At 36.6% G+C, this 26,192-nt stretch overlaps 1 protein-coding gene across 1 annotated transcript in view; it reads left to right on the plus strand.

The window, feature by feature from the left end:
• The first annotated feature begins 730 nt into the window (after positions 1-730).
• LOC101331356 (solute carrier family 22 member 10-like) overlaps positions 731-26,192 on the plus strand; it is a 38,828-nt gene continuing 13,366 nt past the window's right edge. The window contains exons 1-2 of the mRNA XM_019932616.1: positions 731-1,132; positions 2,063-2,166. Coding sequence (XP_019788175.1) covers positions 731-1,132; positions 2,063-2,166 — 506 coding nt within the window. The remainder of the gene's footprint in view (positions 1,133-2,062; positions 2,167-26,192) is intronic.

Consider the following 26,192-nt stretch of genomic DNA (forward strand, 5'->3'; position numbering starts at 1 on the left):
GACCGGTAACACATAAAAGATCCTTAATATATTCTGTAAGGGAAAACCTCAGAAGATAAATCCTTAGGTGAGCTCACCTCTCTTTCTCCACTATCTTTATTTGAAGGAATTTAAAATTATTTTGAGTTCTGGGTGTGACTGAAACTGAAGCACATATCAGTTGCTAAAAGGTAGCAATTGCACCATATTCCACTATGCTTTAATTAGAAACAAAGGATTATATTTTGTTAATTATTGTAAGTTAAAGTCAGTATAAACAAGAAAAACACTTGTTTCTGTTCTTTCCCCAGAAAAATCATAAAGCATTCACTTCTGTGTCTCTCAAATTCCATTTTCTGGAAATGACTAAAGACTGTAGCAGGCATATTTTAGATTATTTAGAGACCATGTACACGCCAAAGTCCAATGTTGATTTCACAGAATCACTGAGAAGAAGCACGTTAAGTGAGTAAACCTTTAAACAGATTTAATGTTCATCAGATAGAAGTATCTTTGGTAAATAATTTTCTCTATGACTTTACCTAAAAAACTAATACCTCGTGATTCCAGACAGATTGGGGAAACTGCTTCCGATGTTCTGGTGCAGTAGCGAAGTGACGAGAACCATTGATGAGAAACTGATGTGAGGTCACATAGATTTAGTGTGAGTTAATGAAAGGAAACATTTTTCCCCCTTTGAACTTACCTCTACAAATTCATTGTGAGTTTTCTTGAAAATTGCCTCTTCACAATGGCTTTTGAGGAGCTTCTGAATGAAGTTGGTGGCCTGGGAAAATTCCAGATCCTTCAGATGGTTTTCGTTCTTCCTCCGGTCATGATAGCAGCCTGTCACATACTGCTGGAAAACTTCACTGCAGCCATTCCTGGTCATCGCTGCTGGGTCCCCATCCTTGATAATGACACTGTCTCTGATAATGACACTGGGATCTTCAGCCCTGATGTCCTCCTGAGAATCTTCATCCCGTTGGATTCTAACTTGAAACCAGAGAAATGTCATCGTTTCCTCCTCCCTCAGTGGCAGCTCCTTCAACTGAACGGGACCTTCCCCAACATGAGTGACCTGGACACGGAACCCTGTGTGGACGGCTGGGTGTATGACCGAAGCTCCTTCTCCTCCACCATCGTGACTGAGGTAAAGGCCCCATTTACCTCTTCTGAGTACGTGGTGTGGGTGTTTAGAATAACATGAATAGGCACTGTTCAAATATTCAGTTACTGAGTAGCTAGTATAACCAGCTTTCTTTTATTCTTTCAGTGATTGTTTATCTTTTTAATTGCCAAACACTTACATTACAACTGAGGATGATGAAATCAACAAACTGCTCATGAATTTTACTATCACAAAGCTTAAAATTTAATGTGAAGATTGACGTTTAGACAAGGACATACTTGATATAATGTGTGAAACATTATTCTTATTTATTATTTATTTTTTTTGTGGTACGCGGGCCTCTCACTGTTGTGGCCTCTCCCATTGCGGAGCACAGGCTCTGGACGCGCAGGCCCAGCGGCCATGGCTCACGGGCCCAGCCTCTCCGTGGCATGAGGGATCCTCCCGGACCGGGGCACGAACCCGTGTCCCCTGCATCGGCAGGCGGACTCCCAACCACCGCGCCACCAGGGAAGTCCTGAAAAATTATTCTTGGTCACTTGTTCTCAGTCTAGTTGCAATTGGAAATATTTGTATTAACTTAAAAAAATTCCTTTTCCTGACTAATTGTCAGAGAAACAAATCAGAATGTATTTCACTATAGGTGTGATCCAGGCATCAATGATTAAAAAAAAATAAACAAACCTCAATTTTTCCAATGTGTGACAAAGATTGAGAACCACTGAGGTATGCAGTGCTCAGTCAATATGAAGACTGTCCCTGGTATAACCTGGTAGAGTGAGCTGAGGATCTAGCGAAAGCTATGCTTAAGCTGAGACATGAATGATACAGATGAGTAGATGTAGTAAAGGAAACCAGAGGGCGTGTTCACTGAGGGCTATTGGAGTCAGTGCGCATCGAATGGTAAAAGATGCTGTGAAGCTCCTCTGTGCTGGTTTCCTTCTCTTCCAGTGGGACCTCGTATGTGATTATCAGTCACAGAAACCAGTGGTTCAATCCCTATTCATGGCTGGAATGCTGGTGGGAGGCCTCATATATGGCCATCTCTCAGACAGGTGAGTGTCTCCAGATCACTGCTGCCATTCCTCTGTGGTGTTTTCACAGTTTATGATTAATTGCTTCATAAAGATTCTTTATTGAGTCCCAATATACAATTTATACTGTTGTGGGTTGTCTTGGTTCCAAGGGAGCTATAGATGGAAATGCAGAATTAGAATCATTGTGATGAGTGTCATTTTGTTGCCACAGAGCTCTCTGTACTGGTCACAGAAATGGCCTCTTCGTAAGATCTGGGTGCATTTCAGAATAGTAGTTTGAGGTGAGTTACCATAAACTTCATTTATAAAGGTGAGAAGGAGTTACCAATGGGAAGTGAGAGGAAGGTGCTTCAAGATAGGAGGTTCTGCCTGTTTGAAGAAACAGCATTGTAGGCCTTTCCCAAGGATTCAGTGAGCTAAATGTTTGTGGGTTCTCACATTAGTCCTCATATCATGGTTACCCCACTGTAATTAGTATTGATTTCTATAAAATTTGTGTGCTCAGTGAGATGGTACTGAAGTTGAATTAGAAATAATTGTGGCTATAATCTGTATGTTTAATTTTGTAAGAGATAAAAAGCCTCATTAGAGGTAATACTTTCAACAATATAAGGTAACTAATCTATAGAACTCAGGAGTCATAATTTTTGGAGTCAGAAGTTTGGGTTATCCTGTGCCTGGCAGGGGTCATCCAAAAGTAAGAGGACCAGCATGGCTGCCACATACTCAAGTCTCCCATAGGGGAAATGGGAGGCTTAAAGTACCCCTTGTCATCTGTAAGCCTAACGTCCTTTAATCTTACAGCTGAAAATTGTGGACTCTGAATGTGTCACCTCTCGAATCATGATTCTGTTCTATTGGTTTATCTGTCTCTTTATATGCCAGTACCATACTCTTTTGATTATTATAGCTTTGTAATATAGCTTGAAATAGACAGTGTTCTGCTTCTAGCTTGGATCTTCTTTGTCAGGATTGCTTTGACTATTTGGGTTCATTTGTGATTTCATATAAATTTTTGGACAGTTTTTTTCTGTTTCTGTGAAAGATGCCACTGGAATTTTGATAGATAGTGCACTTAATCTATAGATGGCTCTGGGTAGTGTGAACATTTTAAAAATATTAATTTTTCTCATCCATGAACATGAGTTCTTTCCATTTATTTTTGTCCACTTCAATTTCTTTCATCATCTTGTTTTTTTCAGTGTCCAGATCTTTCATCTCCTTAATCATTTTATTGTTTTTGATGCTATAGTAAATGGGATTGTTTCTTTTATTACTGTTTTCAGATATTTCATTGTTGGTATATAGAAATGTGTTTGATTTTCATAAGTTGATTTTGTTTCCTGCAACTGTACTGAATTTGTAGACAAGTTCTAACAAAGTTTTTGGTTGAGTCTTCAGGGTTTTCTATATACAAGTTCATATCATCTGTAACAAAAAGAATATAATTCCTTCTTTCCCATTTGAATACATTTTACTTCTTTTTCTTGTCTGATAGCTCTGATTAGGACTTCCAGGATTATGCTGATAGGAGTGGTGTGAGTGGGCTCCCTTTATTCCCTTGAACTTAGAGGAAAATCTTGCAAACTGTCACTACTGAGTATGATGTTATCTGAAGGTTTGTCATATATCACTTTTATTGTGTTGAGTTATGTTTCTTCTACACCTAATTAATCGAGCATTTTTACCATGAAAGGATATTGTATTATATAAATGGATTTTTCTTTATCTTTTGAAATGATCATATGATTTTTAACTTTCATTCCATTAATATAGTGTATCACGTATATTGATTTCCATATGTTGAACTCCTTGCATCTTAGGGATGAATCACACTTCATCATATTGTATGACCCTTTTAATGTGCTGTTAAATTTGGTTTGCTATTATTTTGATGAGAAATTTTTTGCATCTATATTCATCAGAGATGTTGGACTGTAGTTTTCTTGTTGTGTCCTTATCTTATTTTGATATCTTGAAAATGGTGGTCTTCTAAAATGAGTTTGACCATAATTGAAAAAGATACATGTACCACAAAGTTCATTGAAGCACTATTTACAATAGCCAGGACATGGCAGCAACCTAAATGTCCATCGACAGATGAATGGATGAAGAATATGTGGCACATATATACAATGAAATATTACTCAGCCATGAAAAGGAACGAAATTGAGTTATTTGTAAGGTGGATGGACCTAGAGTCTGTCATACACAGTAAAGTAAGTCAGAAAAACAACAGGAAAATGTATGCTAGCACACATGTATGGAAACTAAAAAAATGGTACTGATGAACCTAGTGGCAGGGCAGGAATAAAGACGCAGACATAGAGAACAGACTTGAGGACACAGGGAGAAGGGGAAGCTGGGATGAAGTGAGAGAGTAGCATTGACATATACACTACCAAATGTAAAATGGATGGCTAATGGGAAGCTGCTGCATAGCACAGGGAGATCAGCTCGGTGCTTGGTGATGACCTGGAGGGGTGGGATAGGGAGGGTGGGAGGGAGGCTCAAGAGGGAAGGGATGGGGGATATATGTATACATATAGCTGATTCACTTTGTTGTACAGCAGAAACTAACACAGCATTGTACAGTAATTATACTTCAATAAAGATATTAAATAAATAAATAAATAAAATGAGTTTGAGACTGTATTCTCCTCTTTAGTGTTTTGGAAATGTTTGAGAAGAGTTGGTGTTTATTCTTCAAATATTTGTAAGAATTCACCTGTTAAATTATCAGGTCTTTTTAAAAAAGTTTAAATATAGTCAATTTATAGTATTGTATTAGTTTCAAGTACATAAAACTGTGATTCAATATTTTTATAGATTATATTCCATTTAAAGTTATTACAAATTAACAGCTACATTTACCTGTGCTCTACAATTTATCCTTGTGGCTTATCTATTTTATTCATAGTAGTTTATGTCTCTTAATCTCATCCCCTATCTTGCCTCCCCCGCCCTTCCCTTGCCCCATTGGTAACCACTAGTTTGTGAGTCTGTTTCTGTATAATTACATAATTCATTTGTATTATTTTTTAGATTCCACATATAAATGAAAGCACAGAGTATTTGTCTTTTTCTGTCTGACTTTTTTCTCTAAGCATAATACTCTGTAGGCCCATCCACAGGGTTGCAAATTTTAGAATTTCCTTTTTTTTTTTTTTTTTTGCGGTACGCAGGCCTCTCACTGTTGTGCCTCTCCCATTGCGGAGCACAGGCTCCGGATGCGCAGGCTCAGCGGCCATGGCTCACGGGCTCAGCCGCTCAGCGACATGTGTGATCCTCCCGGACCGGGGCACGAACCCGTGTCCTCTGCATCGGCAGGCGGACTCTCAACCACTGCGCCACCAGAGAAGCCCCTCCTTCTTTTATCATTGAGTAATATTCCATTGTATGTAGATATATGTGTGTGTGTATATATATATATATATATATATATATAATATCTTCTTCATTCATTCATCTGTTGATGGACACTTAGGTTGCTTTCATATCTTTTCTATTGTAAATAATGCTGCTATGAACATTTGTATGCACTTATCTTTTTGAATGGTGTATTGTTTCTTTTCAGATATGTATCCAGAAGTGGTATTGCTGGATCATACAGTAGTCTATTTCTAGTTTTTTGAGGAAACTCCATACTGTTTTACATAGTTTCTGCACCAATTCACATTCCCACCAACAATGTATAAAAGTTCCCTTTTCTCCGTATTTTCACCAAGAGTTGTTGTTTGTGGTCTGTTTCATGATAAGTATTTGATAGCTTTGAAGTGATACCTCATTGTGATTTGGATTTGCATTATCTGATGATTCCTAGCATTGAGCATCTTTTCATGTGCCAGTTGGTCATCTGTTTTTGTATTTGGAAAAATGTCTAATCAGTTCTTCTGCCCATTTTTATATAGGGTTGTTTACTTTTCTTGATTTGAGTTATATATGTTGTTTAAATATTTTGGATATTTTCTTTTGAGGATGGGTGAGGTTTTGATTAGTGATTCAATATCTTTCATCATTATTGGTGTGTTCAGATACTGAACTTGCTAATGTTTCTGTCTTGGTAGATTGTATGTTTCTAGAAATTTTTCCCTTTATTCTAGGTTATCCACGTTGTCACTTATAAATATCTGCAGTAGCCTCTTTGTATCTCTGTAGTATCAGCTGTAATCTATCTGCTTTCATTTTAAATTTTTTAATTTAAATATTCTCTCATTTTCTTAGTCAAATAAGTTTCTCAATCTTGTTTGCTTTTCCAAAAAATCGCGACTTGGTTTTGTTGATGGTTTCTATTGTTTTCCTAGTTTCTATTTTATTTATTTCTGAACTGCTATTAGTTATTTCTTTCCTTCTGCTAACATTGGGCTTAGTTTCTCCTCTTTTCCACTTCCTTCAGGTGTAAATTAATGTTATTTGAGAGCTTTTTTTTAAAAAACATCTTTATTGAACTATAATTGCTTTACATTGTTGTGTTAGTTTCTGCTGTATAAAAAAGTGAATCAGCTATACATATACGTATATCCCCAAATCCCCTCCCTCTTCGTCTCCCTCCCACCCTCCCTATCCCACCCCTTTAGGTGGACACAAAGCACTGAGCTGATCTCCCTGTGTTATGCAGCTGCTTCCGACTAGCTATCTGTTTAACATTTGATAATGTATATATGTCAATGCTACTCTGTCACTTCTTCCCAGCTTACCCTTCCCCCTCACCATGTCCTCAAGTTCATTCTCTACATCTCCATCTTTATTCCTGTCCTGCCCCCAGGTTCTTCAGAACCATTTGGTTTTTTTTAGATTCCAAACATATGTGTTAGCCTACGGTATTTGTTTTTCTCTTTCTGATTTACTTCACTCTGTATGACAGATTCTAGGTCCATCCACATCACTACAAATAACTCATTTTCATTTCTTTTGATGGCTGAGTAATATTCCATTGTATATATGTGCCACATCCCATTTATCCATTCATCTGTCGATGGACACTTAGGTTGCTTCCATGTCCTGGCTACTGTAAATAGTGCTGCAATGAACATTGTGGTACATGACTCATTGAATTATGGTTTTCTCATAGTGTATCCCCAATAGTGGGATTGCTGGATCATATGGTAGTTTTATTTTTAGTTTATTTTTAAAATTTTTTTAATTTTTAGTTTTTTAAGGAACCTCCATACTGTTCTCCATAGTGGCTGTATCAATTTACATTCCCACCAACAGTGCAAGAGGGTTCCCTTGTCTCCACACCTTCTCCAGCATTGTTTGTAGATTTTTTGATGTTGGCCTCACACCTGACTGGTGTGAGGTGATACATCATTGTAGTTTTGATTTGCATTTCTCTAATGATTAGTGATGTTGAGTATCCTTTCATGTGTTTGTTGGCAATCTGTATATCTTCTTTTTTTTTTTTAACATCTTTATTGGAGTATAATTGCTTTACAATGGTGTGTTCACTTTCTGCTTTATAACAAAGTGAGTCAGTTATACATATACATATGTCCCCATATCTCTTCCCTCTTGCATCTCCCTCCCTCCCACTCTACCTATTCCACCCTGCTAGGTGGTCACAAAGCACCGAGCTGATCTCCCTGTGCTATGTGGCTGCTTCCCACTAGCTATTTGTTTTACGTTTGGTGGTGTATATAGGTTCATGCCACTCTCTCACTTTGTCCCAGCTTACCCTTCCCCCTCCCCATATCCTCAAGTCAATTATCTAGTAGGTCTGCATCTTTATTCCTGTCTTGCCCCTAAGTTCTTCTGACCATTTTTTTTCCTTAGATTCCGTGTATATATGTGTTAGCATACGGTATTTGTTTTTCTCTTTCTGACTCACTACACTGTATGACAGATTCTAGGTCCATCCACCTCACTACAAATATCTCAATTTCATTTATTTTTATGGCTGAGTAATATTCCATTGTATATATGTGCCACATCTTCCTTATCCATTCATCTGATGATGGACAGTTAGGTTGCTTCCATGTCCTGGCTATTGTAAATAGAGCTGCAGTGAACATTTTGGTACATGACTCTTTTTGAATTATGGTTTTCTCAGGGTATATGCCCAGTAGTGGGATTGCTGGGTCGTATGGTAGTTCTATTTGTAGTTTTTTAAGGAAACTCCATACTGTTCTCCATAGTGGCTGTATCAATTTACATTCCCACCAACAGTACAAGAGGATTCCCTTTTCTCCACACCTTCTCCAGCATTTATTGTTTCTAGATTTTTTGATGATGTCCTTGTTGATTGGTGTGAGATGATATCTCATTGTAGTTTTTTTTTGGGGGGGGGATGGTACGCAGGCCCATTTTTTCTAGTTATTTTTTGATTTCTTCTTTGATTTCTTCAGTGATCTCTTGGTTGTTTAGTAGTGTATTGTTTACCCTCCATTTGTTTGTATTTTTTATGGATTTTTTCATGTAATTGATATCTTGTCTCATAGCGCTGTGGTTGGAAAACATACTTGATACAATTTCAATTTTCTTAAATTTACTAAGGCTTTATTTGCGGCCCAAGATATGATCTATCCTGGAGAATGTTCCATGAGCACTTGAGAAGAAAGTGTATTGTGTTGTTTTTGTATGGCATGTCCTATAAATATCTATTAAGTCCATCTTGTTTAATGTATCATTTAAAGCTTGTGTTTCCTTATTTGTTTTCATTTTGGATGATCTGTCCATTGGTGATAGTGGGGTGTTAAAGTCCCCTACTATGATTGTGTTACTGTTGATTTTCCCTTTCATGGCTGTTAGCATTTGCCTTATGTATTGAGGTGCTCCTATGTTGGGTGCATAAATATTTACAATTGTTATATCTTCTTCTTTGATTGATCCCTTGATCATTAGGTACTGTCCTTCTTCATCTCTTGTAATACTCTTTACTTTAAAATCTATTTTGTCTGATATGAGAATGGCTACTCCAGCTTTCTTTTGATTTCCATTTGCATGAAATATCTTTTTCTATCCCCTCACTTTCAGTCTGAATGTGTCCCTAGGTCTGAAGTGGGTCTCTTGTAGACCACATATATACGGGTCTTATTTTCATATCCGTTCAGCCAGTTTATATCTTTTGATTGGAGCATTTAATCCTTTTACATTTTATGTAATTATCAATATGTATGTTCCTATTACCATTTTCTTAATGGTTTTGCATTTGTCCTTGTAGGTCTTTTCCTTCTCTTGTGTTTCCTGCCTAGAGAAATTCCTTTAGCATTTGTACAGCTGGTTTGGTGGTGCCAAATTCTGTTAATTTTTTGCTTGTCTGTAAAGGTTTAATTTCTCTGTTGAATCTGAATGAGATCCCTACTGGGTAGATTAATCTTGGTTGTAGATTTTCCCCTTTCATCACTTTAAATATATCCTACCACTTCCTCCTGGCTTGCAGAATTTCTGCTGAAAGATCACCTGTTCAACTTACGGGGATTCCCTTGTACATTATTTGTTGCTTTTCCCTTGCTGCTTTTAATATTTTTTCTTGGTATTTAATTTTTGATAATTAGATTAATATGTGTCTTGGCGTGTTTCTCCTTGGAATTATCCTGTATGGAGTCTCTGCACTTCCTGGACTTGATTGACTATTTCCTTTTCCATATTAGGGAAAGTTTCAACTATAATCTCTTCAAATATTTTCTCAGACCCTTTCTTTTTGTTTACTACTTCTGGGACCCCTATAATTCAAATGGTAGTGCATTTAATGTTGCCCCAGATGTCTCTGATACTGTCCTCAATTCTTTTCATTGTTTTTTCTTTATTCTGCCCTGCAGCAGTTGTTTACATTATTTTATCTTCCAGGTCACTTATCCATTCTTCTGCCTCAATTTTTCTGCTATTGATTGATGCAGGGTTCGTCAACTTGATTGTGGGGATTTAGTCCACTGCTCCTGAGGCTGCACGGAGAAATTTCCCTTTCTCTTCTTTGTTTGCACAGCTCCTGGGGTTCAGCTTTGGTTTTGGCCACACCTCTGGATGTACGTCGCTCTCAGGCATCTGTTCCCCACAGGAAGGAAGGGGTTAAAGCAGTGGCTGATTAGGGGGCTCTTGCTTACTCATGCCAGGAGCAGAGAGGGGTACGGTAGTTTTAACTGGAATGCGGGGTGAGCCTGTGGTGGCAGAGGTCACCGTGATGTTGCAGCAGCCTGAGGTGTGTAGTGTTTTCTCCTCGGGAAGTTGTCCCTGGATCACGAGACCTGGCAGTGGCGTGCTGCACATGTTCCTGGGGGAGTGTGTGTGGATAGTGACCTGTGCTTGCACACAGGATTCTTGGTGGCTGCAGCAGCAGTGTTAGCATTTCTTTCCTTTCTCTGGAGCTCGTTTAGGCAGTGCTCTGCCTTCTGTGGGCAGACAGGGAAGGAATCCCCTCTCCTCACGCACCCTGAAACAATGGTCTCTTGCCTCTTTGGCAGGTCCAGACTTTTTCCCGGACTCCCTCCCAGCTAGCTGTGGTGCACTAGCTCTCTTCAAGCTGCGTTCATGCAGCCAACCCCAGTCCTCTCCCTGGGATCTGACCTCTGAAGCCCAAGCCTCAGTTCCCAGCCCCCACCCGCCCTGAGGGGTGAGCAGACAATCCTCTCAGGCTGATGAGTGCTGGTCAGCACTGATCCTCTGTGTGGGAATCTCTCTGCTTTGCCCTCTGCACCCTTGTTGCTAAGCTCTCCTCTGGGTCTCTGAAGATTCTCCCCCACCCACTCCCTGTCTCTGCCAGTGAAGAGGCTTCTTAGTGTTGGAAACTTTTCCTCCTTCACAGCTCCCTCCCAGGGGTGCCTGTTCCATCCCTATTATTTTGTCTCTGTTTTTTCTTTTTCTTATGCCCTACCCAGGTACGTGTGGATTTTCTTGCCTGTTGGGAAACCTGAGGTCTTCTTCCAGCACTCAGTAGGTGTTCTGTAGGAGTTGTTCCACATGTAGATGCATTTTTGATGTATTTGTTGGGAAGAAGGTGATCTCCACCTCTTACTAGTCTGCCTTCTTGAAGGTCCCCCTCTAGTTATCTATTTTATACATATCAGTGTGTATATGTCAATCCCAATCTCCCAATTCATCGCACCACACACCCGCCCACTTTCCCCGCTTGGTGTCCATACATTTGTTCTCTACATCTGTGTCTTTATTTCTGCTTTGCAAACCGGTTCATCTGTACCATTTTTCTAGATTCCACATATATGTGTTAATATACTATTTTTGTTTTTCACTTTCTGACTTACTTAAATCTGTATGACAGTTGCTAGGTCCATCCACGTCTTTATAAATGACCCAATTTCGTTCATTTTTAAGGCTGAGTAATATTCCATTGTATATATGTACCACATCTTCTTTATCCATTCATCTGTCGATGGGCATTTAGGTTGCTTCCATGATCTGGTTATTGTAAATAGTGCTGCAATAAACATTGGAGTGTATATGACTTTTTGAATTAGGTTTTTCTCTGGGTATATGCCCAGTAGTGGGATTGCTGGGTTGTAATGCAGCTCTATTTTTAGTTTTTTAAGGAACCTCCATGCCATTCTCCATAGTGGCTGTATCAATTTACATTCCCATCAATAGATGCAAGAGGGTTCCCTTTTCTCCACACCCTCTCCAGTATTTGTGGTTTGTAGACTTTCTAGTGATGTCCATTCTAACTGGAGTGAGGTGATACCTCATTGTAGTTTTAATTTTCATCTCTCTAATAATTAGTGATGTTGAGCAGCTTTTCATGTGTCTCTTGGCCATCTGTATGTCTTCTTTGGAGAAATGTCTGTTTAGGTCTTCTGCCCATTTTTGGATTGGGTTGTTTGTTTTTTTAATATTGAGCTGCATGAGCTGCTTGTATATTTTGGAGATTAATCCATTGTCTGTTGCTTCTTTTGCAAATATTTTCTCCCATTCTGAGGGTTGTCTTTTTGTCTTGTTTATAGTTTGCTTTGCTGTGCAAAAGCTTTTAAGTTTTGTTAGGTCCGTTTGTTTATTTTTGTTTTTATTTCCATTACTCTAGGATGTGGGTCAAAAAAGATCTTGCTGTGATTTATGTCAAACAGTGTTCTTCCTATGTTTTCCTGTAAGAGTTTTATAGTGTCTGGTGTTACATTTAAGTCTTTAATCCATTTTGAGTTTTTTTTGTGTGTGTGTGTATGGTGTTAGGGAGTGTTCTAATTTCAGCATTTTACATGAAGCTGTCCAGTTTTCCCAGCATCACTTATTGAGGAGTGTGTCTTTTCTCCATTGTATATCCTTGCCTCCTTTGTCATAGATTAGTTGACCATATGTGTGTGAGTTTATCTCTGGGCTTTCTATCCTGTACCATTTATCTATATTTCTGTTTTTGTGCCAGTACTAAATTGTCATAATTACTGTAGCTTTGTAGTATAGTCTGAGGCCAGGGAGTATTATTCCTCTGGCTCTGTTTTTTTCCCTGAAGATTGCTTTGGCTATATGGGGCCTTTGTGTCTCCATACAAATTTTAAGATTTTTTTGTTCTGGTTCTGTAAAGAATTCTGTTGGTAATTTGAATCTGTAGATTGCTTTGGGTAGTATTGTCATTTTCACAATAGTGGTTATTCCATTGCAAGAACATGGTATATCTCTCCATCTGTATCATCTTTGATTTCTTTCATCAGTGTCCTACAGTTTCCTGAGTACATGTCTTTTACCTCCTTAGCTAGGTTTATTCCTAGGTATTTTATCCTTATTTTTGCAGAGGTGAATGGGATTGTTTCCTTAATTTCTCTTTCTGATCTTTCATTATTAGTGTATACGAATGCAAGAGATTTCTGTGCATTAATTTTGTATCCTGCAATTTTACCAAATTCATTGATTAGCTCTAGTAGTTTTCTGGTAGCATCTTAGGATTCTCTATGTATAGTATCATGTCAACTGCAAACAGTGACAGTTTTACTTCTTCTTTTCCAATTTGTATTCTTTTATTTCTTTTTCTTCTCTGATTGTCATGGCTAGGACTTCCAAAACTATGTTGAATAATAGTGGCGAGGGTACACATCCTTATCTTGTTCCTGGTCTTAGAGGAAATGCTTTCAATTTTTCACCATTGAGAATGATGTTTGCTATGGGTTTGTCACATATGGCCTTTATTATGTTGAGATAGGTTCCCTCTATGCCCAGTTTCTGGAGAGTTTTTATCATAAATTGTTGTTGAATTTTGTCAAAAGCTTTTTCTGCATCTATTGAGATGATCATATGGTTTTTATTTTTCAATTTGTTAATACGGTGAATCACACTGATTTATTTGTGTATATTGAAGAATACTTGCATCACTGGGATGAATCCCACTTGATCATGGTCTATGATGCTTTTAATGTGTTGTTGGATTCTGTTTGCAAGTATTCTGTTGAGGATTTTTGCATCTATATTCATCAGTGATATTGGTCTGCAATTTTCTTTTTTTGTAGTGTTTACCTGTTTATATTTCCTATTTCTTCCTGGTTCAGTCTTGGAAGGTCATACCTTTCTAAGAATTAGTCCATTTCTTCCTGGTTGTCCAGTTTATTGGCATAGAATTGATTGTTGTAGTTTCTTAGGATGCTATGTATATCTGCAGTGTCTGTTGTAACTTCTCCTTTTTCATTTGTAATTTTATTGATTTGCGTCCTCTGCCTCTTTTTCTTGATGAGTCTGGCTAAATATTTATCAATTTTGTTTATCTTCTCACAGAACCAGCTTTTAGTTTTATTGATCTTTGCTATTGTTTTCTTTGTTTCTATTTCATTTATTTCTGCTCTGATCTTTATGATTTCTTTCCTTCTACTAACTTTGGGTTTTGTTTGTTCTTTCTCTAGTTCCTTTAGGTGTAAGGTTAGATTGTTTATCTGAGACTTTTCTTGTTTCTTGAGGTAGGATTATATTTGCTATAAACTTCCCTCTTAGAACTGCTTTTGCTGCTTCCCATAGGTTTCGGATCATCGTGTTTTCTTTGTAATTTGTCTCTAGGTATTTTTTGATTTCCTCTTTGATTTCTTCAGTGATCTCTTAGTTATTTAGTAACGTATGGTTTACCCTCCATGTGTTTGTGTATTTTACTTTATTCCCCCTGCAATTTATTTCTAATTTCATAGAGTTTTGGTTAGAAAGATGCTTGATATGATTTCAACTTTCTTAAATTTACTGAAGCCTGATTTGTGACCCAAGATGTCATCTCACCTGGAGAATGTTCCGTGTGCACCTGAGAAGAAAGTGAAATCTGTTGTTTTCGGATGAAATGTCCTATAGATATCAGTGAAATCTATCTGGTCTATTGTGTCATTTAAAGCCTTTGTTTCCTTATTAATTTTCTGTTTGGATGATCTGTCCTTTGTTTTATGTGAGGTGTTAAAGTCCCCAACTATTATTGTGTTACTGTAGATTTCCTCTTTTATAGCAGTTAGCATTTGCCTTATGTATTGAGGTGCTCCTAAGTTGGATGCATATATATTTATACTTGTTATAACTTCTTGTTGGATTACTCTCGTGACCATTAAGTAGTGTCCTTCCTTGTTTCTTATAACATTCTTTATTTTAAAGAGTATTATGTCTGATATGAGTATTGCTACCCCAGTTTTCTTTTGATTTCCATTTGCATGGAATAACTTTTTCCATCCCCTCACTTTCAGACTGTATGTGTCCCTAGGTCTGAAGTGGGTCTCTTATAGACAGCATATATATGGGTCTTCTTTATGTATCCATTCAGGCAGCCTGTGTCTTTTGGCTGGAGCATTTAATCCATTCGCAATGAAAGTAATTATCAGTATGTATGTTCCTATTACCATGTTAAAAATTATTTTGGTTTTGTTTTTGTAGGTCCGTTTCTTCTCTTGTGTTTCCCACTTAAAGAAGTTCCTTTCACATTTGTTGTAGAGCTGGTTTGGCTGTGCTGAGTTCTTTTAGTTTTCGTTTGTCTGTAAACCTTTCGATTACTCTGTTGAATCTGAATGAGATCCTTGCTGGCTAGAGTAATCTTAGTTGTAGGTTCTTCCCTTTCATCACTTTAAATATATCATGCCACTCCCTTCTGCCTTGTAGATTTTCTGCTAAGAAATCAGCCACTACCTTATAGGAGTTCCCTTGTATGTTATTTGTCATTTTTCCCTTGTTGCTTTCAATAATTTTTCTTTGTCTTTAATTTTTTCGATTTGATTACTGTGTGTCTTGGCATGTTTCTCCTTGGGTTTATTCTGCCTGGGAGTCTCTGGCTTGGATGAACAATCATCCAAGTGCTTCCTGGACTTGGGTGACTATTTCCTTTCCCATGTTAGGGAAGTTTTCAACTATAATCTCTTCAAATATTTTCTTGTGTCCTTTCTTTTTCTCTTCTCCTTTGGGGACCCCTATAATGTGAATGCTGGTTTATTAATGTTGTCCCAGATGTCTCTTAGGCTCTCTTCATTTCTTTTCATTCTTTTTTCTTTATTCTTTCCATGGCAGTGATTTCCACCATTCTATCTTCCAGGTCACTTGTCCGTCCTTCTGCCTCAGTTATTCTGCTATTGATTCCTTCTAGTGTATTTTTTTCATTTCAGTTATTGTATTGTTCATCTCTGTTTGTTTGTTCTTTAATTCTTCTAGGTGTTTGTCCTTTAATTCTTCTAGGTCTTTGTTAAACATTTCTTACATCTTCTCGATCTTTGCCTCCATTCTTTTTCTGAGGTCCTGGATCATCTTCACTATCATTATTTTGAATCCTTTTTCTGGAAGGTTGCCTATCTCCACTTCATTTAATTGTTTTTCAGGGGTTTTACCTTGTTCCTTCATCTGGTACGTAGCCCTCTGCATTTTCATTTTGTCTGTTCTTCTGTGAATGTGGTTTTCCTTCTACATGATGCAGGATTTTAGTTCTTCTTGCTTCTGCTGTCTGCCCTCTAGTGGATGAGGCTATCTAAGAGGCTTGTGGAAGCTTCCCGATGGTAGGGGCTAGTGTGGGTAGAGCTGCATGTTGCTCTTTTGGGCAGAGCTCAGTAAAACTTTAATCTGCTTGTCTGCTGATCAGTGGGGCTGAGTCCCCTCCCTGTTGGTTGTTTGGCCTGTGATGACATAGCATTGGAGGCTACAGGCTCTTTGGTGGGGCTAATGGCAGACACTGGGAGGGCTCATGCCAAGGAGTATTTCCCAGAATTTCTGCTGCCAGTGTCCTTGTCCCCACTGTAAGCCACAGCCCTGTCCTCTGCAGGAGACCCTCCAACACTAGCAGGTATGTCTGGTTCAATTTCCTATGGGGTCATAGTTCCTTCCTCCTGGGTCCTGATGTGCACACTACTTTGTGTGTGCCCTCCAAGAGTGGAGTCTCTGTTTCCCCAAGTCCTGTCAAAGTCCTGCAATCAAATCCTGCTAGCCTTCAAAGTTTGATTCTCTGAGCATTCCTCTCCCATTGCCAGAGCCCCAAGTTGGGACGCCTGACCTGGGGCTCAGAACCTTCACTCCAGTGCACGGACTTCTGTGGTATAATTGTTCTCCAGTTTGCGAGTCATGCACCCTGTGGTTATGGGATTTGATTTTATTGTGATTGTGCCCCTCCTACCATCTCATTGCAGCTTCTCCTTTGTCTTTGGATGTGAGGTATATTTTTTGATGAGTTTCAGTGTATCCCTGTTGATGATTGTTCAGCAGTTAGTTGTGATTCCAGTGCTCTTGCAAGAGGGAGTGAGTGCAAGTCCTTTTACTCCACTATCTCAAATCCAATGCCAATACTTCTTGAACTCTTCCATAAAGCAGAAGAGTAGGAAAACTTCCTAACTTATACTATAAGACCAGTGTTCTTATGATATCAAAGCTAGATAATGACTTCAGAAAAACGAAAATTACAGAGCCATATCCCCTCTGAATATAGACCTAAAAATATTCAACAAAATGCAAGCAAACTGAATCCAACTTCATATTAAAATGTTTATATACTGTAAAAAAATAGGATTTATCACAGAAATGCAAAGTGGTTCATCATAAGATAATCATCCAATATAATATACCACATCAATACAATGAAGGAAAAAAACCTATATAATGTCAACTGATGCTTAGGAGACATTTTATAAAATCAAACAATTTTCTTGGTGAAAATAATATAGGAATTAAATGTAACTTCCTCAATATTTTAAAGGGTGTTTAGGAATAAAGCTACAACTATCACTATAGTCAATGGTGAAAGAATATTAACTTTCACACTAAGGTAAGGAGAAAGATAAAGAGGTCTGCTTTCACTGCTGCCATTTGACATCATACTGTAAACCTATGTAGAGCAATTAGAGAGAAAGAGAAATAAAATTTACCCAAAGTAAAAAGGAAGAATAATAATATAATTATATATATATATATATATAGATGACATGATCATATAGATATAGAGAATGCCCAAGAAATTCATTAGAACTAATAAACGAATTTAAGAAAGTTGCAGAGTACAAAACGAACACACAAAAATCAGTTGTTTTTCAAAGTGAACAATTTGAAAAGAAATTAGGAAATTTATTACCCATACATCATCTTCTAAAGGAATAAAATACTTAGAAATAAATTTAACCTAGGATGTGAAAGACTTGCACATTGAAAACTATACAGCGTTGTTGAAAGAAATTAGAGAAGACCTAAATAAATGGAAAGTATCCCATGTTAATGAGGTAGGAAGACCTAATATTATCAATGAAGTCAATCATATTTAATGCAGCTACAGTTTCAATGAAATCACAATCAAAACTCCAATGTAATGTTTTTCTAGAAACAGAAAAGCTGAAACTTATATTCATATGAAATCAGGGCTCCAAATAGCCAAACAATTTTGAAAAAGAAGAGTAAATTCAGGGGACTCATGCATCTCGGTTTCAGAACTACAATAAAGCTACAGCTACCAAATGTTATGGTACTGGTATAAGGATTGACATACAGACAAATGTAATAGAACTGAGAGTTCAGAAATAAACCCATACATTTACAGCCAACTGTCTTTTTTTTTTTTTTTTTTTTTTTTGCGGTACGCGGGCCTCTCACTGTTGTGGCCTCTCCCGTTGCAGAGCACAGGCTCCGGACACATAAAAAAAAAAATGATCACAATCTACAAGATCTCTGAGATAACATGAAGCATGACAACATTTGCATTATTGGGGTTCCAGAGGGAGAAGAGAAAGATAAGTAGATTGAAAATAGATATAAGGAAATTATGTCTGAAAATTTCCCAAACCTGGAGAAAGAAACAGATATCCAGGCACAGGAAGCACAGAGGGTCCTAGAAAAGATTAAACCAAACAGACCCACAACAAGATATATCGTAATTAAAATGATAAAAGTGAAAGATAAAGAAAGGATTCTAAAGGCAGCAAGAGAAAAACAATGAGTTATATACAAGAGAATTCCCATAAGGCTATCAACTGATTTTTCTGCAGAAAATTTGCAAGCCAGAATGGAGTGCCATGACATATTCAAAGTGCTGAAAGGAAAAAAACAGCAACCCAGGATACTCTACCAAGCAAGAGTACCATTTAGGATAGAAAGAGAAATAAAGAACTTCTTAGAAAAGCAAAACTGAAAGAATTAATCAATAATAAACATATCGTAAAAGAAATGTTGAATATTCTTCTCCAAATAGAAAAGAAGTAAGGATCTATAAGAAAGGGAAAATCCCATTAGGAAACACAAATATATAGAAAGAATTTAAGATCACTAAGTGTGCCAGTTGTACATTAAAAGTCAAAAAATTGTAAAAACAACCATAACTACTATGAGATAAACAGTTAAGAGATAAACATGAATATGTAAAATATGACATCAAAACCACAAATGTGGGGGAGGGGAATGTGGGGGAGGGGAATAAAAATGTGTATGTCTTAGAATGTGTTTGAACTTAAATTAACAGCCAGTTTAAAACAAGTGGGTATAATTATGAGTCAACATACACGAACCCCATGGTAAAAATAAATCAGAAGCCTATAGTAAATACACAAAAATCAGGACTTCCCTGATGGTGCAGTGGTTAAGATTCCATGCTCCCAGTGCAGGGGGCCTGGGTTCAATCCCTGGTCAGGGAGCTAGATCCCACATGCATGCCACAACTAAGGAACCCGTCTGCCGCAACTGACAGGGTGCAACCAAATAAATAAATAAATAAATAAATATTTTTAGGGCTTCCCTGGTGGCACAGTGGTTAAGAATCCATCTGCCAAGGCAGCGGACACAGGTTCGAGCCCCGGTTGGGGAAGATCCCACATGCCACGGACCAACTAAGCCCATGCACCACAACTACTGAAGCCCACATGACTGGAGCCCATGCTCCGCAACAAGAGAAGCCACCGCGATGAGAAACCCGTGCAGTGCAAGGAAGAGCAGCCCCTGCTCGCTGCAACTAGAGAAAGCCTGTGTGCAACAAGGAATACCCAACGCAGCCAAAAATAAATAATAAATAAATTTATAAAAAGAATATAAAAAAATCAAAAAGAGAGAAAGCCAAGCCACTACTAAAGAAAATCATCATTTTATATATAGCAGTGTGTACACCTGAAACCAACACAACATTGTACATCAACTATACTCCAATAAAAATTAAGAAAAATATTTAAAAAAGAAAATTATCAAATCACAATAGTAGGAACTAAAAGAAGATAAAATGAAGAAAGCAGATCTATAAAAACAACCAGAAAATATGTAATAAAATTGCAAAAGTACACCACTATCAATAATTACTTTAAATATCAATTAACTAACTGCTCCAATCAAAAGATATAGAGTAGCTAATTGGGAAAAGAAACCAAGACATTCAGTATGCTGCCCACATGAGACAACTTGAGAGTGAGTCTGAAAGTGAAGGGATAGAAAAAGATATTTCAAAGGGAAACGACAAGAAATCAGAAGTAGCAGTACTCATATGAAACATAATAGATTTTGTAACAAAGCCTACAAAAAAAGACAAAGAAGGCTTTATATAATAATACACGGATAAATACAAGAACAGGATATTACACTAGCTAACATATATGCACTCAATAGAGGAACACCTAAATATATAAAGCAAACACTAGCAAACATAAAGCGAGAAATTGACAATAATACAATAATAGTAGGAAAATTTAACATTCCACTGACATCAGTGGACAGATCATCCAGACAGAAAATCAGTAAGGCAAAAGTGGTCTTAAAGACACAATAGACCAGTTGGACTTGGTTGATATCTACAGGACAGTACATCCCCCTCCCCCCAAAATCAGAATACACATTCTCTTCAAGTGCACATGGAATGTTCTCCAGGATAGATCACATATTGGACCACAAAACAAGTCTCAACAAATTTAAGATAGAAATAATATAAAACATTTTTTCCTACCACAGCAGTATGAATCCAGAAATCAACCACAGGAAGAAAAATGGGAAAACAACAAACATGTGGAGACTAAATAACATGCTACTAAGAAACCACTGGGTCAATGACAAAATCAAAGAGGAAATCAGAATATACCCTGAGACAAGTGAAAATGAAGCACACTTTCCATAAACTGTGAGATGCATCAAAAGCAGTTCTAGGAGGGAAGTTTATAGCAATACAGGTCTTCCCCCCAAAACAAGAAAATTCTCAAATAAATCACCTAAACGTAATTAGAAAAAGAAAGACAAACAAAACACAAGTCACTAGAAGGAAGGAAGTAATAAAGTTCAGAAAGAAAATAAATAAATATAGATTAAAAGAATAGAAAAGATCAATGGAACCAAGAGTTGGTTTTTTGAAAATATAAACAAAATTGATAAACCTGTAGCCAGGCTCACTAAGAAGAAAAGAGAGAGGACCCAAATAAACAATATAAGAAATGAAAGAGGGGAAATAACAACTGATACCACAGAGAAACAAAAAAATCATAAAAGAATACTATGACTAGTTGTACATCTAAATATTGGACAACCTAGAAGAAATTAACACATTTCTAAAAGCATGCAGCCTGCCAATACTGAGTCAAGAAGAAACAGACAATTTGAACAGACTGATCAGTAGAAGTGAGATAGAATCTTTAATTTAAAAACTTCCTGCAAACAAAAGTCCAGGGTCAAATGGCTTCAAAGGGGAATTCTACCAAACATGTAGAGAACAGTTAATATCTATCCTTCTCTAAAGAAGGTAAATATATACAGTGGTACATATATACAGTGGAATACTACTAAGCCACAAAAAAGAATGAAATAATGCCATTTGCAGCAATTTGGATGGACCTAGAGATTATCATACTAAGTGTAGTAAGTCAGAAAGAGAAAGACAAACAGCATATGATAGCACTTATATATGGAATCTAGAATAAGATGCAAAAGAACTTATCTACAAAACAGAAACAGATTCATAGATACAGAGAACAGACTTGTGGTTGCCAAGCAGGAGTGGTGGGGGAGGGATAGATTGGGAGTTTGGGATTAGCAGATCCAAACTATTATATACTGAATGGACAAACAAGTTCCTACAGTATAGCACAGGGAACTATATTCAATGTCCTGTAATAAACAAAAAAAGACAAGAATATGAAAAAGAATGAATATATATATATTCATATATATAGTCATGTATATATATGACTAATCACTTTGCTGTACAGCATAAATTAACACTACATTGTAAAACAACTATACCTCAATAAAATAAAATAAAAAACAAAAACATCTATACTTCTCAAACTATTCCAAAAAATTTCAGAGGAAGGAGCACTTCTGAACATATTCTATGAGGCCATCATCACCCTGACACCAAAACCAGACAAAGCTGTCACAAAAAAAGGAATTAGAGGCAAATATCACTGAAGAACATAGTTGCAAAAATCCTGGATAACATGTTGTTATTAGGAAACTGAATCCAGCAATATATCAGAAGGATCATACACAATAATCAAGTGTGCTTTATTGCATGGATGAAAGTATTTTTCAGTTTCTGCAAACAAATCAATGTGATACACCACATTAAGAAACTGAAGAATTAAGAAAAACAATATGGTCATCTAAATAGATGGAGAAAAAGATTTTGATAAAATTCAACATTCATTTACAGTAAAAAATCTTCAGAAGGTGGGCATAGAAGAAAGATACCTCAACATCATAATAGCCATATATGACAAGCACATAGCTAACATCATAATAACTGATGAAAAACTGAAAGCATTTCTTATAAGTTCAGGAACAAGAAAAGTGTGCTCATTCTTGCCACATTTATTCAAAATAGTATTGGAAGTCCTAACCATGCAAATACAATAAAAAGAAATGAAAGAAAACAATTTTTTTTAAAAACTGCCATTGTTTGCAGATGTCATACTATTCATAGAAAATCCGATGATGCCACCAGAAAACTACCAGAGCTCACCAATGAATTCACCAATGTTGCAGGATACAAAATTAACATACAGAAATCTGTTGCATTTCTATACACTAACAAAAAACTATCGGAAAGAGAAATCAAACACAAAATTCAATTTCCAATCAATCAAAAAGAATAAAATACCTAGGAATAAACCTACCTAAGGAGATGAAAGACCTGTTCTTGGAAAACTACAAGACACTGATGAAAGAAATTGAAGAGGACACAAACAGATGCAAAGATATGCTGTGTTCATGGACTGGAAGAATTAATGTTAAAATGACCATACTGCCCAAGGGAATCTACAGATTCAAAGTAATCCCTATAAAAATACCAAGAACATTTTTCACAGAATTAGAGCAAATAGTTTAAAATTTTGAATGGAATCAGAAAAGGCCATCAATAGCCAAAATGATCTTGAGAAAGAACGGAGCTGGAGGAATCATGATCCCTGACTTCAGAGTATACTACAAAACTACAGTAATCAAAACAATGTGGTACTGGCACAAGAACAGACATATAGATCAATGGACCAGAATAGAGAGCCAAGAAATAAACCCATACACTTATGATCAACAAAGGAAGCAAGAATATAGAATGGAGGAAAGACAGTCACTTCAATAAGTGGTGCTCAGAAAACTGGACAGCTTCATGTAAAAGAAGGAAATTAGAACATTCTCTAAAACCATATACACTTAAATAAAAAAAGAAAATGGATTAAAGATCTAAATGTACGACTAGAAACCATAAAACTTCTAGAAGTAAGTATATGTGGAACACTCTGACATAAATCAAAGCAATGTTTTTATTGGATCTGTCTCCTAAAGTAAAGGAAATAAACCCAAAAATAAACAGTTGGGACAAAATTAAACTTAACAGCTTTCACACAGTAAAGGAAATCATCAACAAAATGAAATGACAACCTGCTGAATGGGAGAAAATATTTGCAAATGATATGACTGATAAGGGGTTAATATCCAAACATGTAAATAACTCATACACACCAACATCAAAAAAACCAAACAACTAGATAAAAAAATAGGAAGATCTAAATAGACATTTCTCCAAAGAATACATACAGATGATCAATAGGCACATGAACAGATGCTCAACATCTTTAATCATTAGAGAAATGTTAATTAAAAAGACAATGCGATATCACCTCATACCTGTCAAAATGGCTATCAACAAGAATACAAATAACAAATATTGGTGAGAATGTGGACAAAAGGGAACTCTTGTACACTATTGGTGAGAATGTAAATTGATGCAACCCCTGTGGAAGACAGTATGGAAGGTTCTCAAAAAACTAAAAATAGAGCTACCATATGACCCAGCAATTCCATTCCTGGGATAATATCTAGAAAAAACTGAAAACACTAATTCAAAAAGATACATGCACCCCAATATTCATAGCAGCACTATTTATAATAGCTGAGACATGGGAGCAATTAACAGACTAATAAAGAAGATGTAGTATATATTTAAAATGGAATATTACTCAGCCATGATAAAAATGAAATTCTTGCAGCAATGTGGATGGACCTAGAAAATATTGTGCTAGTGAAATAAGTCAGAGAGAGAAAGACAAATACTCTATAACATCACTTATATGTGGAATCTTAAAAAATAATACCAATGAATGTATGCAAAAAAAAAAAAAACAGGCTTACAGATACAGAAAACAAACTAGTGGTTACAAAAGGGGACAGAAAGTGGGGAGGAAGATATTAGAGGTATGGTATTAAGAGATAGTTAAGACTATTGTGCATAGAACAGAAGAGCAACAAGGATATATTTTAAAGCACAGGGAATTATATCCATTATCTTATAATAACTTATAATGGAATATAATCTGCAAAAATACTGAATCACTGTGCTGTACACCAGAAACTAATATAATATTGTAAATCAACAGTACTTCAAAAAAATTAGAAATTTCAAATGTTGGTGAGCATGTGGAGAAATTGAAACTCTTGTCCATTGATGGTGGGAATATAAATTGGTGAAACCACTGTGGAAAGCAGTTTGACAGATCCTCAAAAATCTAAACATGTAATTGCCATCTGAACCAGCAATTCCACTCCTAGGTGTATACTCTAAACACAGGGACTTAGACAGCTGTATATCAAATACAGCAAAAAAGAATGAAGTTCTGGTACATGGTACAACATGAATGAACCTTGAAAAAATTATGCTAAATGAAATAAACCCGACACAAAAGAACAAATGTTGTAGGCATCCACTTATATGAAATATATCTAGAATAGGCAAATTAAGGGAGACAGAAAGTAAATTAGTGATATCAGAAGAATAAGAGGGCAGGAATGAATGGGAAATTACTGCTTGATGGTGATAGAATTTCTCTTTGTGTTGACGTAAATGTCTCAGAAAAAAAGACAATGATGGTAGCACAACATGACGAATGTAATTAATCACAGGTTTGTACATCTAAAAAAGATTAAAATGACAAGTATTGTATCTATCATATGACATTAAAAACATTCAAACATATCTCCAAATATCATTGTGAATTATGTGTCTAATTCTGTCAATATTGTTTCATGTATTTCAAACTTTTTTTAAGTTAAGGTACATTTGACATTTCCAGCATTATCTTTTCTGGAAATGTATTTTGTTTTGAAATTTATTTTATTTTATATTAATATAAAGACTCCCACATTATTATTATTATTTTAATTCTATATCTTTTTCTGTCAATTTACAGTTTTTTACCTCTTTATTGGAGTATAATTGCTTTACAATGTTGTGTTAGTTTCTGCTGTATAAAAGGTTGAATCAGCTATATGTATACATATAACCCCATATCCCCTCCCTCCCACCCTCCCTATCCCACCCCTCTAGGTCCTCACAAAGCATCGAGCTGATCTCCCCGTGCTATGCAGCAGCTTCCCACTAGCCATCCATTTTACATTTGGTAGTGTATATATGTCAATGCTACTCTCTCGCTTCGTCCCAGCTTTCCCTTCACCCGTCTGTGTACTCAAGTCCTTTCTCTACGTTTGCATCTTTATTCCTGCCCTGCCACTAGGTTCATCAGTACCGTTTTTTGTTTTTTTAGTTTCCATATAAGTGTGTTAGCGTACGGTATTTTTTTTTCTCATTCTGACTTACTTCACTCTGTACGACAGACTCTAGGTCCATCTTTCAACTGACAATATTTTAAGTACTACAGTGGGCAGTATAAAAGTACATCACTTTTTTTTATCACTACAAGAAACCATATGCCAATAAAATGAAAAACCTGGAAGAAATAGAAAAATTCTTAGAAAAGCACAACCTTCAGAGACTGAACCAGGAAGAAATAGAAAATATAAACAGACCAATGACGAGCACTGAAATTGAAACTGTGATTTAAAATCTTCCAACAAATAAAAGCCCATGACAAGATGGGTTCACAGGTGAATTCTATCAAACATTTAGAGAAGAGCTAACACGTATCCCTCTCAAAATCTTCCAAAATATAGCAAAGAGGGGAACACTCCCAAACTTATTCAACGAGGTCACAATCACCCTGATACCAAAACCAGACAAAGATGTCACAAAGAAAGACCACTACAGGCCAATATCACTGATGAACAAACATGCAAAAATCCTCAACAAAATATTAGCAAGCAGAATCCAACAGAACATTAAAAGGACCATACACCATGATCAAGTGGGGTTTACCCCAGGATGTAAGGATTCTTCAATATATGCAAATCAATCAATGTGATACACCATATTAACAAATTGAAAGAGAAAAACCATATGATCATCTCAATAGATG

The sequence above is a fragment of the Tursiops truncatus genome, chromosome 8 (assembly GCF_011762595.2).
Source record: "Tursiops truncatus isolate mTurTru1 chromosome 8, mTurTru1.mat.Y, whole genome shotgun sequence".
Classification (NCBI taxonomy): domain Eukaryota; kingdom Metazoa; phylum Chordata; class Mammalia; order Artiodactyla; family Delphinidae; genus Tursiops; species Tursiops truncatus.